The 15,870-nt window shown below is 40.1% G+C and overlaps 1 protein-coding gene and 1 gene segment (V, D, J or C); both read right to left on the bottom strand.

Annotated features, from left to right (window-relative positions):
• Positions 1–7,019: 7,019 nt before the first annotated feature.
• LOC134757263 (Ig heavy chain V region 914-like) lies at positions 7,020–12,616 on the bottom strand. The segment is given in 2 exon segments: positions 7,020–7,594; positions 12,595–12,616. Coding segments are annotated over 2 exon segments (501 nt in total).
• Positions 9,697–15,870, bottom strand: part of LOC115933317 (neurobeachin-like) — a 64,755-nt gene continuing 58,581 nt past the window's right edge. The window contains exon 8 of the mRNA XM_063698415.1: positions 9,697–9,971. The gene's annotated coding sequence lies outside the window, so the exon portion shown is untranslated. The remainder of the gene's footprint in view (positions 9,972–15,870) is intronic.

The following is a 15,870-nucleotide window of genomic DNA, read 5'->3' as shown; positions in this document are numbered from 1 at the left end:
CACCACCTCTTACAATAGGAATAGGCCTTAGAAAACCCAGCACACTCTATTGGGATACTTTAGCGCAGCAAGCAAGGAATCACTAAAGCCACCAGGGGGCCCCTCCCCTGGAGCTCCATATGCACTGATACCTCCAGACACATGGCAAGTGCAGGAACTGATGGGGACTTTGGGGCAGCCTCTTTTTTTTAGGATTCTGTGGTTGAAGATTATATCAGATTAGAACTTTATGCACAGACCTTGTTTCTCAAAGCCCTTGCCCCCACACTCACAGTGGAATATTTGCACAGTAACAAACCTCAAATTTGCCCTCCTTCCTAGTGTCTTGCCAATGAAAAGTGCTTCCGACTCTGACCCTAGTCCTGCTTATGTTTGTTGTTTTGTTGTTTGTTTTTTCCAAGCAGAGCTAAAGCAAGCTCAGTACTATTGGAGATTTAGAAAGTGCCTTCACATTGTCTTTGCCAATTCTCACCTGAGAGCCCTGCAGACGCCCCATGAGAGGAAAATCTAAGGTCACTGAGGGAGGGGCCGTGATCTTGGTCCTGAAGCTGTTGCTTTCAGAGGCTTTAAATCACTTCACTGTACTTGACTTGTTCTCTCCCAGCGCCTTTGGTTTCCCTAAGTTCTAGTCCTTAGACAGAGCATGTGCCTTGCAAAACTTTTCTCTTTAATCCATCTTAATCCTAGTGAGCAGGTGATATGGTGGGCAGGGGAGCAGTATATGTTCAATGATTTCTTGCTGTGCTTTCTTTAGGCTGTACCCTTTACAAGGAGTCTCCAGCCATACAGCTGATTTTCCTCCATCCTCTACTCCACCTCCTGGCTGCAGCATACACAGATTATTGTCTTGAATCTGACCCCAGTTGTTTATTAATTATACCCCTTTTCATGACACGGGAAGGCTAAGATGAAGCTGTCTGGGATGGAAAAGAATCCCTTCCTCTCACATAGAATAAAGATCTTGAAAAGTATTTTTTCTTTGTAGGGTCTGTCTGGAGAAAGTTCTGGGCATATTTATCAGAAAATAGTTCTCCTGATGACAGAGCCATGAGGGCATCTGTTTGAATTCTCGTCTTGAGAACCCAGAAGCTTTTGGAGGGAAATTTCATAAAAGTGTGAGGTGTGTGGCCCCCAGTTCTTACCCTACCCTTTCCCTGCTTCTCCTCCAGGCATTTATGGAATTACCATGTAACTGTTCACACCAGCTTGTGCTTTCAATGGAAGAATCACCCAATCTATCAATTTAGAAAGGAGATTTTATTTCTGAAAAAGGGTTGGAGCTGCAGGACGGCCATCTTAACAGGCTGGAAAGCAAAGCCTCCCACAGAGACTGTGAGCAGGCACTTCAAGAGAGGGAAAGACAAGAAATGAATTCATGCGAATGGATTGGCCAAGCGTACACACTCAACAGGCTATAGAAGGACCTATTGATAGTCACATGACAGGCAGGCTCTCGTGTAATAGGCAAACACAAACGTTACATGCATTTCATATTTGCTTTTGGGTGAGGACATAAGAACTAGATGAATTACAATCTGGCTCTGTACACGAAAACGGCTTTGTGCAGGGGCAGAAAGACACACAGTGCACAGCCTCCGGAAATTGGCCAGGACAAGTCCATGGTCAGTCTCAGCTCTTTTTCCTCAACTTCAGTTCTACCTGGTTCCACTTCAGCACTGTGCCTGGAAACTCCCTTAAGGAAGCATCTGAGCGTGCATTCATCAGAGGACTCCTTTTGTTTATTTCCCACCTCTCAGCAATTACTGTCCTTGTTACCTGTTGTCACACATCATAAAATTGAATTTAAGAAATTTCACTGTGTTTTACAAGTATTTCTGGTGGAAAGATACATCTGGTCTCTGTTGTTAAACCTAGTTTGAAAGTGATCATCTTGCACAAAAAATATTAGAATTAATTTTATGATGTTCACCAAGATTTATCTTGGAATGTATACAAATATTCAACCTTAAATTTCAAGGTATCATAAAATTTTGTTTTATATATATATATACTCTATATACAGTGTTTATTTTGTCTTATATATATATTAATTCTACCAATAGAATTATATAGTGTTATTTTGTTTTATATATATACCAAACACTATATATAGTGTTTGGTATATATATAGTGTTTATTATATATAATATATAGTGTTTATTTTGTTATATATATATAAACACTATATATAGTGTTTGGTATATATAGTGTTTATTTTATTATATATAATATATATAGTGTTTATTTTGTTATATATATATAAACACTATATATAGTGTTTGGTATAGTGTTTATTTTATTATATATAATATATATATAGTGTTTATTTTGTTATATATATATAAACACTATATATAGTGTTTGGTAGAATTAATGTCATACCTAATTTTAAAATATTCAAAATATCTATATCTGTCACATAAGTAAAGCACAAGCTCTACATTGCCGTAATAGAAGAGCTTCCTATTTGTCTTTCTATGGATGCCTCCTATGGAAATAGAGGGAGACATCTTAGGACACTGACCCCAGGGGTGCCTTCAGAGACCCTGCCCAGAACATGACCCAGCAGGGATGTGAGGGGTTTCCATCTCTGTGCTTGGCATCCTGTCTCCTTCACAGGAAATCTGAGATCTTCCTCCATCCCTCGGGTGGGCTGCTTCACCATTCAGGACACTGAGGGACAGACAGGGGATGTGGCAGGCCACAGACATCAAAGGCCACAGTGTGGATGAGGATCTAGGTGCTAACCTGCCCCAGTGAGAACAGGAATCCCCACAGGGCAGAGCCCCAGGAGATGATCTTAACCATGTGGGGATCTGTGCGCCTGTCTGACAGAAGAGTCCACATGGCGACAGCGTGTGCCTGTCTGAGGGTGAAGGCTCATTCACGAAGGTGTGTACCTAGACTGAGGTGTTTGGGGAAAATATTTCTCAATTAAGAGATAATTAAAAACTTCAGAGTGATTTGTTTGTGGAGAAAGTAAATAAGTCTTGTAGAAACAGTCACTGGACAATGTTTGTCAGAATACAGGTTAATATTTAGGACATGCCTGTCTAAGAAGGAAAGCCCTGTCCTCTTATAGCCTAAATACTACCCAAACTTCTCCTAGACCTCTTATACAATGAATATGCTGATACTTTATTAACTGGATACCAAAGACAATGGTGCCATTTATATTTATGATACCTCACTAATTTATTCATTGACCAGTCCTGATCTAGAGACCTTTTCCCATGAAATGTAATTTTCAATTCAGTGACTATTTATACCACAATACAAACTGTCTAGATCTGCCTGTTGATTTTGACATGATGACCATGATGTCGATGGTGAAGATGACACTCTCAGAGCAGCCAACTGCAGAGTCATAATTATGTCTGTTTTTCCTTGAGACATGAAGGGCAAGAGGTCTAAACAACATCATGAATGGTCTCCTGAGGGTTGGATGCTGTTAAGCAAAAGAAGACTGCCCTAGAAGATGGTCAGAGGCTCCCTGACTGGTTCCTTTCTGCATCTGCTCCTCACTGGGGATCTGCCTTGGGTGGGTTCTGAGCATCTCCTGCCAGTCCTCTGCTGCCCATGCAGCCCAGACAGAGGAGGGCTGGGGGATCTGATCCTGAGGTGCCCAGTGCTATGTCTGGCTCCAGGCCAGAAGCTCTGCCAGTCCTGGGGGCCGCACCTTGGATTTTATTCTGTGCCACCTCGCCTGTGCTCTGAGCTTCCTCAAAGCAAGGTGACAGGGTCAGCTTCACAGACATTACTGCAGGCAATTTTCAGCAAATCTAATTGTAGTTTGATGATATAATTCAGGAATCATGTTCCTCCGGGTGTAAGTGACTGACATATCCACACACACACACACACACACACACACACACATACACACACGCACACACACACACAAATTGCATGGACATTTATGTATGTTTCCCCAAAACTGGAAACATTTTATATTATTCCTGATAAGTTCAGAAAATTTTGAGGTTTTAATCATAAACTAAAAGATAACATTTTCTATAACCAAACTTGCAAATGAATAAGACGAGAATATCGGGTCAGAAAAATCAAGAATGAGTTAATACCTGCGGTCTAATGGTGGAAAGTTACATAATGGAGCTCTCGTGAGATAGGCTCCCAGGTGCTCTAATTCTTAACCACTCAGTTACAGCTGGCCAGCAATCTCTGACAGTGGGGAAGCTAGAGGTATCCCACACATGGGATAGCTCTCTGACTCCAGAAAACTTCGCTGGGCTTCTCTGCAGGCTCTGAGGTGTGCAGAGACCTACCCTAGATTCTGCAGCCAGACAAATCTCTGCTCTTTCCCTGGGGACGCAAAGATAGTGTGGAAAACTGCGAGACGTGCTCTACTCAAGGTCTCTGCACATGGAGAAAAACCAGTGAATGTGGAAAATGCGTGTTCTTGATCTTTTGAACAATCACTATGAAAAATGCAATCTGTGCCAGGACGTCAAGCAGAATAAATAAATAATGCAATTGAAATAAATGTGAAAATTACAGTTGTTCGCAGGTGCACACTTGTTCATATATTTTCCAATAAAACACAGTAAAAGTGGGTGTTCTCTATAAAAATCCACAAACAGCCTGGGCGCGGTGGCTCACGCCTCTAATCCCAGCACTTTGGGAGGCCGAGGCAGGCGGATCACGAGGTCAGGAGATCGAGACCATCCTGGCTAACACGGTGGAATCCCGACTCTACTAAAAATACAAAAAAATTAGCCCGCTGTGGTGGCGGGTGCCTGTAGTCCCAGCTACTCGGGAGACTGAACCAGGAGAATGGCGTGAACTCGGGAGGCAGAGGTTGCATTGAGCCGAGATCGCGCCACTGCACTCCAGCCTGGGCGACAGAGCGAGACTCCGTCTCAAAAATAAAAAAATTAAAAAAATTAAAAATCCACAAACAGTGTGTTGACCCTGAGAATGCGCCTGCCCCCTTCCTCCTACAGGCAGCAAAACGCAGGTGGTCAGGTTCCCAGCAGCTGCTTTCTGACATCTGCGGCATGGCGTGTGCTGAGGCCATGTCCTGTGGTCTACTCTAAGGAAAGGACTGACTCCACAGTGATTCCTAAGCACAGCCATTTCTGGGAGTCATGATGATCCCCTGAGAGGCAGCACTGACTTGCACAAGACTCAATTATCTCTTGCAGCTTCCTTGCACAGCACAGAAATATAGGATCCTTCCACCCAATCCACCCTCCCTGTCTCCTTCATTCAGGAACAGGCTTCCATCATATGCCTTCAGCTTCCCAGCCTCATTCCACTCCCTGTATATTTTCTCTCAAAGGGATGGATGTACTTCTGACAAAAATGCAGGGATCCATCATCCTGTCTTGGAGTTTTCTGCTTAGAAAACCAATATAACACAAATGTTACCAGAAAGAGGTTCCAATTCAGGGCAAACCCACAGAGTAAAAGGAAAGCAAGTTTATTAGAAAAGTAAAAGATTAAGAATGTCTACTCTATAGGCAGAGCAGCAGTATGGGCTGCCGGTTGTCCAATTTTATGGTTATTTCTTGATTATATGTTAGACAAGGGATGGATTATTCATGAGTTTCCCAGGCACTTCCTGGAGCTGATGGTTCCTCCCCTCTTTAGAGCGTATAGGGAAACCTCCTGATGTTGCCATGGCATTTGCAACTGTCGTGGTGCTGGGTGGAGTGTCTTCTAGCATGTTAATGCATTATAATTAGCGTATAATGAGCAGTGAGGATGAACTGAGGTCACTTTTGTCACCATCTTGGTTTTGGTGGGTTTCGGCCAGCTTTTTAACTGTAACCTTTATCAGCAAGGTCTTTATGACCTGGGTCTTGTGCAGACCTCCTATCTCATTCTGTGACTAAGAACGCCTTCACTTACTGGGAATGTAGCCCGGCATATCTGTCTTATTTTTCCTAGCCCCTATGCAAGATGGAGTTGTTCTGGTTCCAAAGCCTCTGACACAAATAAAGTAGCAAAAATATTTATAATATGAGCATGATTATATAGCCAAATATAAAATAAATTGCAACATTCAATTTTACATGTTATCTTGACTAGACAACTGTCTCATATACTTATTCACACATTCGTGTTGCTCCAATGACATAATACAGGTATTAGGAGAGCCTGTCAGTATGTTTTCCCATTATTTTTTCCTAAGTAATGAAGAATGTTCTAGATAATTGAGGTGGGGCTGATTCAATCAGAGTATAACAGAAGGCAATGGGGCTCCATGGTAGATGGCAGATGCAGGTCTTCCCAGGAATTCCAGCCTGTCTTTCTCCATGGCCAGCAGTATTGACCTTAGGCTGCCTAGCCAGACCCTACAATTACTGTTACCCAGAGCTCACATCACAATGGAGTGTCCATCCTCAGTTCTCCTCAAAGTCATGGGTGAGAGTGCAAACTCTGTGACAGTGTGAGAAGCCCCAAGACCAGCTCTACATTAATATCCCACTGGAGAAAACTAGTATTATTCCCTTCATGACTAATGTCCGCTTCATTTCCCAAACGCATCCATGCACAGAAGACAGCAGGAGAGTCCAAGCAATGGTGAGTAAGTCCCCTCAGCTACCCAGGTCCTGCAGACCTGAGTCCTGGGATTTTGACTACAGAAAACACATCCTCTGTTTTCAGGGAAAAGAATAAGAAAGGGAACTGTGAGAATCAAGCCTACAGAGAAAGAAAATGGATTAGCAGAAAGAGGGTCAACTGAATCAGTCTGAGTCAGATGTGCACAGTTTGACAAGATGAAGGGGATAGCAGTGAAAACCATAAGGTTTTAATGACCCCGACACTGGGTGAGTCTCTCTCTTAGCTCCTATCAGAACTCAAAGCCTGTTCTAATCAGAGATTCCCATGGAGGTCTCTATCCTGAGAAAACACTCCCCAGGTTCCCCTGAGATTCATCGGGACTTTCATCCAGCTGACCACAGAAGGATTATCTGCCCCCAAAGTGGCACTGTGGCTTCTGTGGAGGAGAAGATGTGCCCTCCTGTTACAAAAACAAAGAAACAAAAAGGACAAAAAAGGTCTGCATTTAGAGATATCAAATGTTAGTACAGAACTGTAAATCTGGGAAGTTCCCTGGGGAAATTTGACAATGAGGCAGCCCCAGATCATGACAGGAAGCCAGCCCTTAGCAGCATCTGCACCTGCCCTAGAAACAGCCCCGTGCACAGCGTCCCGCGCGCCCCCTGGTGGTCCCGGGGACCCCTGCAGGAAGGTTTGTGTCTAGGCTCACACTGACTTTCCCTCACTGTGCCTCTCACACAGTAATACACAGCCGTGTCCTCGGCTCTCAGGCTGTTCATTTGCAGATACAGTGAGTTCTTGGCATTGTCTCTGGAGATGGTGAATCGGCCCTTCACAGAGTCTGCGTAGTGTACGGTACCACCACTGCTAATAACTGAGACCCACTCCAGCCCCTTCCCTGGACCCTGGTGGACTGAATCCATGGTATAGCTACTAAAGGTGAATCCAGAGCCCTCACAGGAGAGTCTCAGGGACTCCCCAGGCTGTACCAAGCCTCCCCCAGACTCGATCAGTTGCACCTCAACCTGGACACCTGCAAACAAAGAGACATCCTGGTCAGAAACTGCCCCACAAATCCACTGTTTCTCTCACTCATATCCACACACACTCAGTCTCTCTAGTTTTCCATGAATCACCTTCTAAAATAGCAACAAGGAAAACCCAGCTCAGCCCCAACTCCATGGTGAGTCCTCTGTGTTCAGTGCTGATCACCAAGCGGAAATGCCCTGGAGTCCCAGGGCTAAGGCTCCTCTCTCGGAGCTGCAGGGTCGGGGTCGGGTTGGTTTTCATCAGTAGAGGGAGGGCCCTAATTTCATATCTCCAACTATAGAGCAAGTGCTAGGGTGGGACACTTGAGAAGTAGGCTGTATCCAGATAAGATGTTACCCTGCAGAAGTTTGCTGATAATGATGGTATTTGGAAAATACGCTGTCTTATTATGAAATTGTGCTGTGATAAACATTTTGCCTTTATCACCCTATTTTATTTTAAAATATTTGTGTAAATTATGTTCTGTAGGAGTCAATATATTTTCAATTTTCAGATGTGGAAGTAAACCCACACCTCTGTGTGTATCTAAGAGCTCATGTTTAGGATGAGTGAACCCTGGTATCTGGCCCTGTGCTCCTCATCACCGGCTCTGACTGCTCCCTAAACCAACTCCAGGACAAAGCTGGATGTGTCTAGTGTTTTTTTCAGAACCCACTTTCCGTAATAAGAGCATGTGTGGTTTTGCTTCACTTGAGCACTCGCCTGAAAATACGGAGAGAACTAGGGTCCAGGCACATTACTTTTCAGGAACTTCTGACATTTAACATATTTTTTCTATCTTTCTATTACTCCGTACTTGTCTAAGTTTCCATTTGTTTGCTCATAATACATTTTATGAGGCTTATTTGAGAGATAATAAATTTCACATATTTAAAATGTACAATTAATAAACATGATACAACTGTCATCATTATCAAGAAAGTGTACATGTGGATTCTTCTCAACATTTCCTCTTGTTCTGCTATATTCCTCCTCCTTTCCCCTTCCCTTCTTCTACCATTTTCCCCAGCAACTACTGATCTTCATTATTTTACTTTAGATGCTTTTTATTTATCAGAATTTATAAAAATAAAGTAAGTGTATATTATTTGTTTAGCTTATTTTACTCAACATAAATAGATATGTTAGCTTTTTGTTCTGTGTATCAGGCATTTATTTATTATAAATGATGGGTAGTATTCCAGTGAACACATTTATCATAATTTGTTTTCCTGTTAAGCACCTTAACAATATTTGCATTCTTTTATTACTCTTGGTCTCACTAAAAAAATGTGCTACTCTGCTTGGAAATGCGCATAGATGAGGAATATATTTTACTTTTTTTTTTTTACAATGACAACATCAAAAATAACAGAGAAGATGAAATTTTGTAAATTTTTAAAAATACTTTAAATACTTGAAATTTTAAGATAAACATCAAATCTGAAATCTAGGGAGAGGCAAGTTTTTGTAGAGAATAAAAAGCCAGGGTATGAGCTGAACTGAGGCAGAGTCTGGCATATAAAATGTAGGCTATTACAAGATAAAAACACAAATATATATTGGATTGCTTGAAGTCGAGTGTGGTAAACGTGTTGTGGTGTGAATTTCTCAGGGACCACATACTGAAGAGCTTTTCTATCCTCTTGAATCCCTTTTCCCAAAAATGGGGACAGTCACAAAAATCTTTCTGTCCCAATGTGTCTGTCTGGGAGAGAAAAAGAGCCCACACTTCTGAAATGCATTCAGACCCACCTGCAGTATCCCCATGGCAGAACTAAGAAATTACTCTGCAGGGGCAAGCCACCATAACCAGTATTTTAGGGACACTGGTGCAACCCCTTAGGAACTGAGATGGGACGAGAGGTCTTCACCTAAGTTCCATTGAGAACTACCTCCCCTCTCTTTCTTATTTAATCAGAGCCTTAATCTGCAGGTCAGTTCAGTAAATCTGGAAGGTGATAACACCAATGGAGAACATTGGAGCTGTGGGAGGGAACCACTGGGGAAAACAAGAGGACTCTACCCCAGGGAAAAGGGCAAAGACACACAGACCAACATCTCATCTGGAGGAAGTTCAGAAACACTGGAAAGCTCACACTTAGACTCATGTTCAAATTATGGACCCAACAAAGGTCAGAAAATCTTCCTTTATTCTATTGCTTATCACCAATTGCACAATTGTCAGTTAAATAACATTTTAATCCACCTGAGGGAGCTGAAAGAGATTCTATGGAGAAGGGAACAAGGTGAAGAGAAAAAGCCAAGCAGGAAAGAAAAACAAGGTATCACTGGAGGATCGGAAGTCTCTGGTGGACACGGAAGAACAGACTTCAACTCTGACATCCACTGCAAAAGTAGATGTCAAATGTAGCTCTGAGAAGATTCACAGACATTTCCACAATAAAGGCCTGGCAAAGAAAGTGTGGTCAAATACAGGCAGAAAATGCACAAAATGAAACAATAAGCCAATCAATATCAACTGTCCAACCCAACATGTTTGGCTATCAACAATTATTACATACATTAATGAGAAATAACAAAGTCATAATAAACAAATGATCAGCATGAGATTTCTAAATGATGCAGATAGTAGAACTAAATAATTAAATAATGTATGGAAAGTAACTATAATTCATATGTAAAAATCTCTTACAGAAACTGTGGACATAATTCAGGATTAGATAGGAAACTGAGAGTTGAAAATACTAAGAAGGAATCGAATGGAAATACCTAAGAAACCAAAAGCAATGCAGTATAAACATTGAGCGAGCTTCATTCACACTCCTCAGTAGGGCTGGCTCAGCTTTTGAATGAAACCATGCACTTAAAATGTCACTAGAAATTTCAAAAAGTGATTCTCAAAGGAAAAGAGAGTGAAGAAACTAAACATTAATATCAAAAGGTATAGTATATGTATATTTTAAATCTGGAAGGCAGAATTTATAAATACAGAGCAAGTATTTGAAAAAACAATGGCTAAGAATGTTCCCGGTTTTGTGGAAGACCCTGAACTACACATCCCAGAATCACAGAGAACCCCAAGCAGAGTAAACACAAACAGACACAGACACTCATACCACAAATCCACCATGCACAGAGTGGCACACAAGAAAAAGCTCACACAACACAAATCACACACACATTTCCTCAACTTTATTCTTTTTACTTAGTTTTAAAATTATTTGCATTTACAGTCATAAGAAGTCTAAAATTAAAAAATATTATTCTATCCATAAGTCAGCCTATGCTTTTACCATGATCGAATACACAGTTTGTTGCAAAAGAATGTAACGACGTTGTTAGGAAATTCATTATTTCAAAGAAAAATGGTATTTATTCCCAGCTCTGTGTTGAATTATTTGTAATGTATGCAATAAAAACTTTTTAATTAATGGATTTTTAAGTTGGCACATAAAACTGTATACATTTATGGGGTACAGTGTGATATTTCAATGCAAATGTGCCAAGTGGTAAAACCAAATCAGAACAATGAGCATTCAACAGCTCAGACACATTTCTCTGTGTTGGTAGCATACAAAATTCAATATTCTGGCTACTTGTAAACATTAAATATACAATATATTGTTAACTGTAGTCACACTTCTGTGCTGTAGAGCACTAGAGCATATCCAACCTGTCTACCTGTAATTGTGCATTTGTTAACAAACCTCTTCTTATCTCTCAGTCTCCTCCGATTCCTGGCATCTCATAACCACTACTCTACTAATTTACCTCTAGAAGATCAACTTTTTTAAACTTCCGCATAACATTGAGAAAATATGGTATTTATTTTTGTGTCTGCCTTGTTTCACTCAACATAATGGTGTCCAGTTCCATCCATGTTGCTTCAAAAGGCAGAATTTCATTTTTAAGGCGAATAATATTCCATTGTGTAAATACACCACATTTTATTTATCCATTCGTTGATGGACACATATGTTGATTATATATCTTAGCTATTTCGATTAGTGCTGCAACAATCATGGGTGTATAGGTAGCTCTTCAATATTAGTTTTTTATTTTAATTATTATACAGATATATACTCAGCAGTTGGATTGCTGAATTATATGGTAGTTCTATTTTTTTCCCATGATGCCCCGACTAATTTACATTTCTACCAGTGAGTGGTCTATAAGAGTTTCCCTTTCATGCATTTGGGACAGCTTCTGTTATTTATTTATTTATTTATTTATTTATTTATTTATTTTTGTCTTTCTGATAACAGACTTTCTAGTAAAGATGAAGGATGAAAAGATATCTCATTGTGAATTTGCATTTACATGAATATTAATGATTTCTAGCAATATATGTATGTATACATACAAATATCTCTATCATCTATATACCCTTTGCATGTCTTCTTTTGAGAGATGTTTATTCATATTATTCACCCCTTATTAATCACATTGTTATTTGCAGTTCAGTTGAGTTTATGTGTTTGATAGTAATCCCTTGTCATATGAATAGTTTTCAAATACTGTCTATCATCTGCGGGTTCTGTCCTCAATCGTTTCCTTCAATTTTCAGATGCTAAACTTTCTTGATAGAACCTGGACAAGTGGCTAAGTTGCTGTGGGACATTGGAGAGGAAGAGATGGACCCAATACCCAGAACCAGGTGAGCTTTTACTCACCATGTGGTTTCTGACTTTATGGTTTGAACAGATGCAGAATAATTTGTCAAGGCTTTCTGGGGGATAAAGAATTTGAAGGGAGAATGATATAACTTATTAGTCAAATAAAGGAAAATGTCATAATTGTGCATATGTTATTGTGAGTGGGGGTAGTTCAGCAGTATGTGGTCAACCTCAGAAAAGAGAAAATTATGTCTGCTGTGAAAAGAATACATAGCTTTTGACGTATGTGCTTATTAATGACATCTGAACCTGGATACTGCATCATGTTATACTGCTAGTGGGGAGACTTAATAGAAGAAAAATTGTCATAGCAAGAAAAAATGAAGCATCAGAAGTTTAAATGAAATGGCTTTGAATATTACTAGTAATAAACATGACAAGAAAAATCAATTACCATAGCCAGAAGAATCATTCATGACCGCCCATGGGATTCATGCTGAGAAGATATAAAATTTCCATTTAATGGCTCATCAACACCCTCATAAAACAGTTCAGAGAACCAGCTAAGAACAGAGTGTGACCTTACATCAACTGGAGGCCAAACACTTGGGAGACAGAGTCTGTGTTGGAACTGTGAGAAGTGGAAACCTGAGCTCTGCAGAGAAGCAGCAGTGATCAAAGGCAGTGCTGAGTTCACATGGGTTTAGTGGTGAACACAGTAAAGATGGGTTTCTCTGCCCTCATTAAGTTTCTGTTCACAACGCTCTATTGGAAGCTCAGTTGTGAACGTTGGGAATCCACCTAAATCTCAATCATGGCAAGCTATTTTTCACTGAAAAAAGAAGTAACAATTTGGGGGTAATTAAATTTAGGTTATAAAAATTAGTTATTGAAACCTCAATGTCAGTCTCTAGTAATTGATATCATAAAATGCTCAGCCTCATCAATGGAGTCCTCTTATTGTGTCAGGGATGAGTGTCCATGTGGGCATGTGGTGCAGTCATGGAGGCTGGGGAGATGGTCAGCCAGGCTTTCCTGGTCCTTCATCGAATTGCAGAATCGTCTTCTCTCCTATTCCTACCAATTTTCATATCTGTGTGTGACCCTTGAGAATGTCATTGCCATGGCTCTGCATAATAGGAGTCAAATGGGGCATGCTGGATGTGTCAGTGTAGAACTGGGCAAAGAAACTACCTCCATACATGAACTGTTGCATTATCCAGGCCTGGAGCCACTCACGTCTAGGCTTTGCATTTTAGTAGTGATTTTCTGTGTTGTTTAGACATTTCAAATGTTCTTTTTAACTTTCTACTGAAATAGCCTCACATAATAATCTAGTGGCATAAAGATTAAAAAATAACTTATTTGGAAATTAACCCATGTTCCAGGTGAGGTCATAGTTTGTGGTGATAGTGAGACAGAAAGAAACATGGCTGGAAACTATGACTGTGCTCATAAACGCTTCATGTTAATAAGGAAGACCCTGTACACACAAGAGATTTAGACACTCCCACTGAGAACCTTGACCTAATATTATTTGTTATGAATCACACCTCAATAATAAAACTCTAGGTTAATGACTAAAATTGCTGTATGCTTTCATTCAGAACATAGTCCTCTATCTGATGTAAAATCAGCCCAGATGGCAGAAGTGATTGTATTTATTAGAACTTTCCAATTTTTTAAACTAGGATATAAACACGTTTTAGGACAGCGCATGGCTTTGGGAGGCCTTGTAAACAAAAAAGCATCTCATGTATTCTGGAACACCCGCAAAAATGGGCAAGTTAGGGAATTCTTGGAATCACTCCTTATGCCAGATTCCTGGCAAATATAAAGGTGGAAGTCAATGCGAAAAGAGGTAACACTGAAGCTCTGAAAACTGCCATAGCAGATCATATCTTCAGAAGATATAACTGCTTAGAGAGTCACAGATGTTATCAAAAAATATAAATGCTTAGCCCCTATCTTAAATAAAAATGAGTGAAAAACATCTATAGTTATCGACTTTACTTGATTTGTGCCAGACTGTTACAAATGAATATTTGTTGTATTTCAGTCCTATAATTTATACAAAAATTGGTTATCAGATTAAGACAAAACTTTGGGGAAACTTAGAAAAGACAGCAGAGGTTAATTCTTGATGAGGTGTAACCAGCTAGACACAAAATCCTGGGAGAACTCTAACATTGGAGCCTAGACAGAAACCAAACCACAGGGACCTTGGGACACATTTAGGCAAGGTTTCCTCAGTTTCCACCCTTGAACGGATGTGAACGTATTTTATTTATCATCTATCTGTGTTCTCCGTGCCTTGAAATAATTCCTTGACAAAAGGCTACAGCCCTTTCAGTTGATTAAAAGCTTCTGTATTTTGTGTTTTTAGCCTGTGACCTGCCAGGTTTCGTATGAACTGAGTGAAGCACACCCGTGAAAGGAACGATTATAAAATGATTGTGTGATGCGTGGCTGATACAAAAGTACTACATTGTTATAACCTCCCACAATCTTCCATATAAGTTTAAAAGAATGGTATTCTTACATCAAAATTATTACAATTTTAAGGAAACCTTGGACTCCCATGGCCACGTGTAATCCTACTAGCACTATGGCATTATGGTCCTTTGCCTCAAGGACGTATCTGTTATTGTCCTGTGACTTGGCAGTTGGAAAAAACACATTTAGAGATTTCACCTCCAAATACTGTAAGCCTTTGCCATATTGTATTTGGATGAGGGAGAACACTCAAAAAGATTCATATATTATGTTCACTCCTATCACCAAAAGATTAAAGCTGCCCTTCCTGTATGTCTTTTTAACAGCTTTATTATCTTTAGCCAGAAAAATGTATATATTGGGAAAAAATTAGAGAAAAACTTCCCTTGAAACACTAGAAGGAAGCTTATTAAATAGTTTTATCAACACAGCAGTAAAACTCCATGGAGTCAGTCCTTGGGATTATGTTTCACAACTCAATAAGGAATTAAAAATTCCACACAATTGGAACGCTACTCCCACAGAGGGAATTTTGGCCTACTTAATTTATACACCAACCTTCACTAAGAGGCACTCTCCTATGGGATCCCGAAGTTAAACAGATCTCTGTAACCTGCTGAAGTCTCCTCAGTGCACTTTTTCTCTAGATAGCCATAAATGAAAAGCAAATTTTGTGTATTTTTGTATGAGTGATCTGGACCCACCCCTGGCATTTTAACTGTTGGAAACATGATTACTTCCTGGGAACTCATATTGAATAGCATTCAAAAATTCATCACCCTTGTGATGTGGTGGCAATAGATGGCTCTGAGAAATATGCTGATGCTTCAAGTGAACACGTTCTAGACTCCTCCCTTGACTTCACTGCTTCTCACTCAGTACAGATGTGTCTATGAGCAAAATACAACACTGATTTCCAGCACTTTCTCCTCTTGTTAAATTTAGTTTTTCTTTTTGTTGGCCTTACTCTCTGTCTCTCTCTCTCTCATTCTCTCTCTCGCCTTCTCATTAAGATTTTTGCTGTATCATTCTGAAATCCGCCAACAGTGTGTACCTTGAATCATTCAATTTCCAGCCTCAAAAAGAAAATGGTACAAACTCATAAATTTCTGAACAAGGTTAGAAAACGTCCTGCATTTCCACCAGATCCATTAGAGACTCCCGATGAGAATCATGATCAAATATCATTTGTTTTTGGATCATACCTCAAAACTGAAACTACTTTTTATAATGG

Source organism: Gorilla gorilla, chromosome 16, assembly GCF_029281585.2.
Source record: "Gorilla gorilla gorilla isolate KB3781 chromosome 16, NHGRI_mGorGor1-v2.1_pri, whole genome shotgun sequence".
NCBI classification, from domain to species: domain Eukaryota; kingdom Metazoa; phylum Chordata; class Mammalia; order Primates; family Hominidae; genus Gorilla; species Gorilla gorilla.
This window is presented reverse-complemented; position numbering and strand designations above follow the sequence as displayed.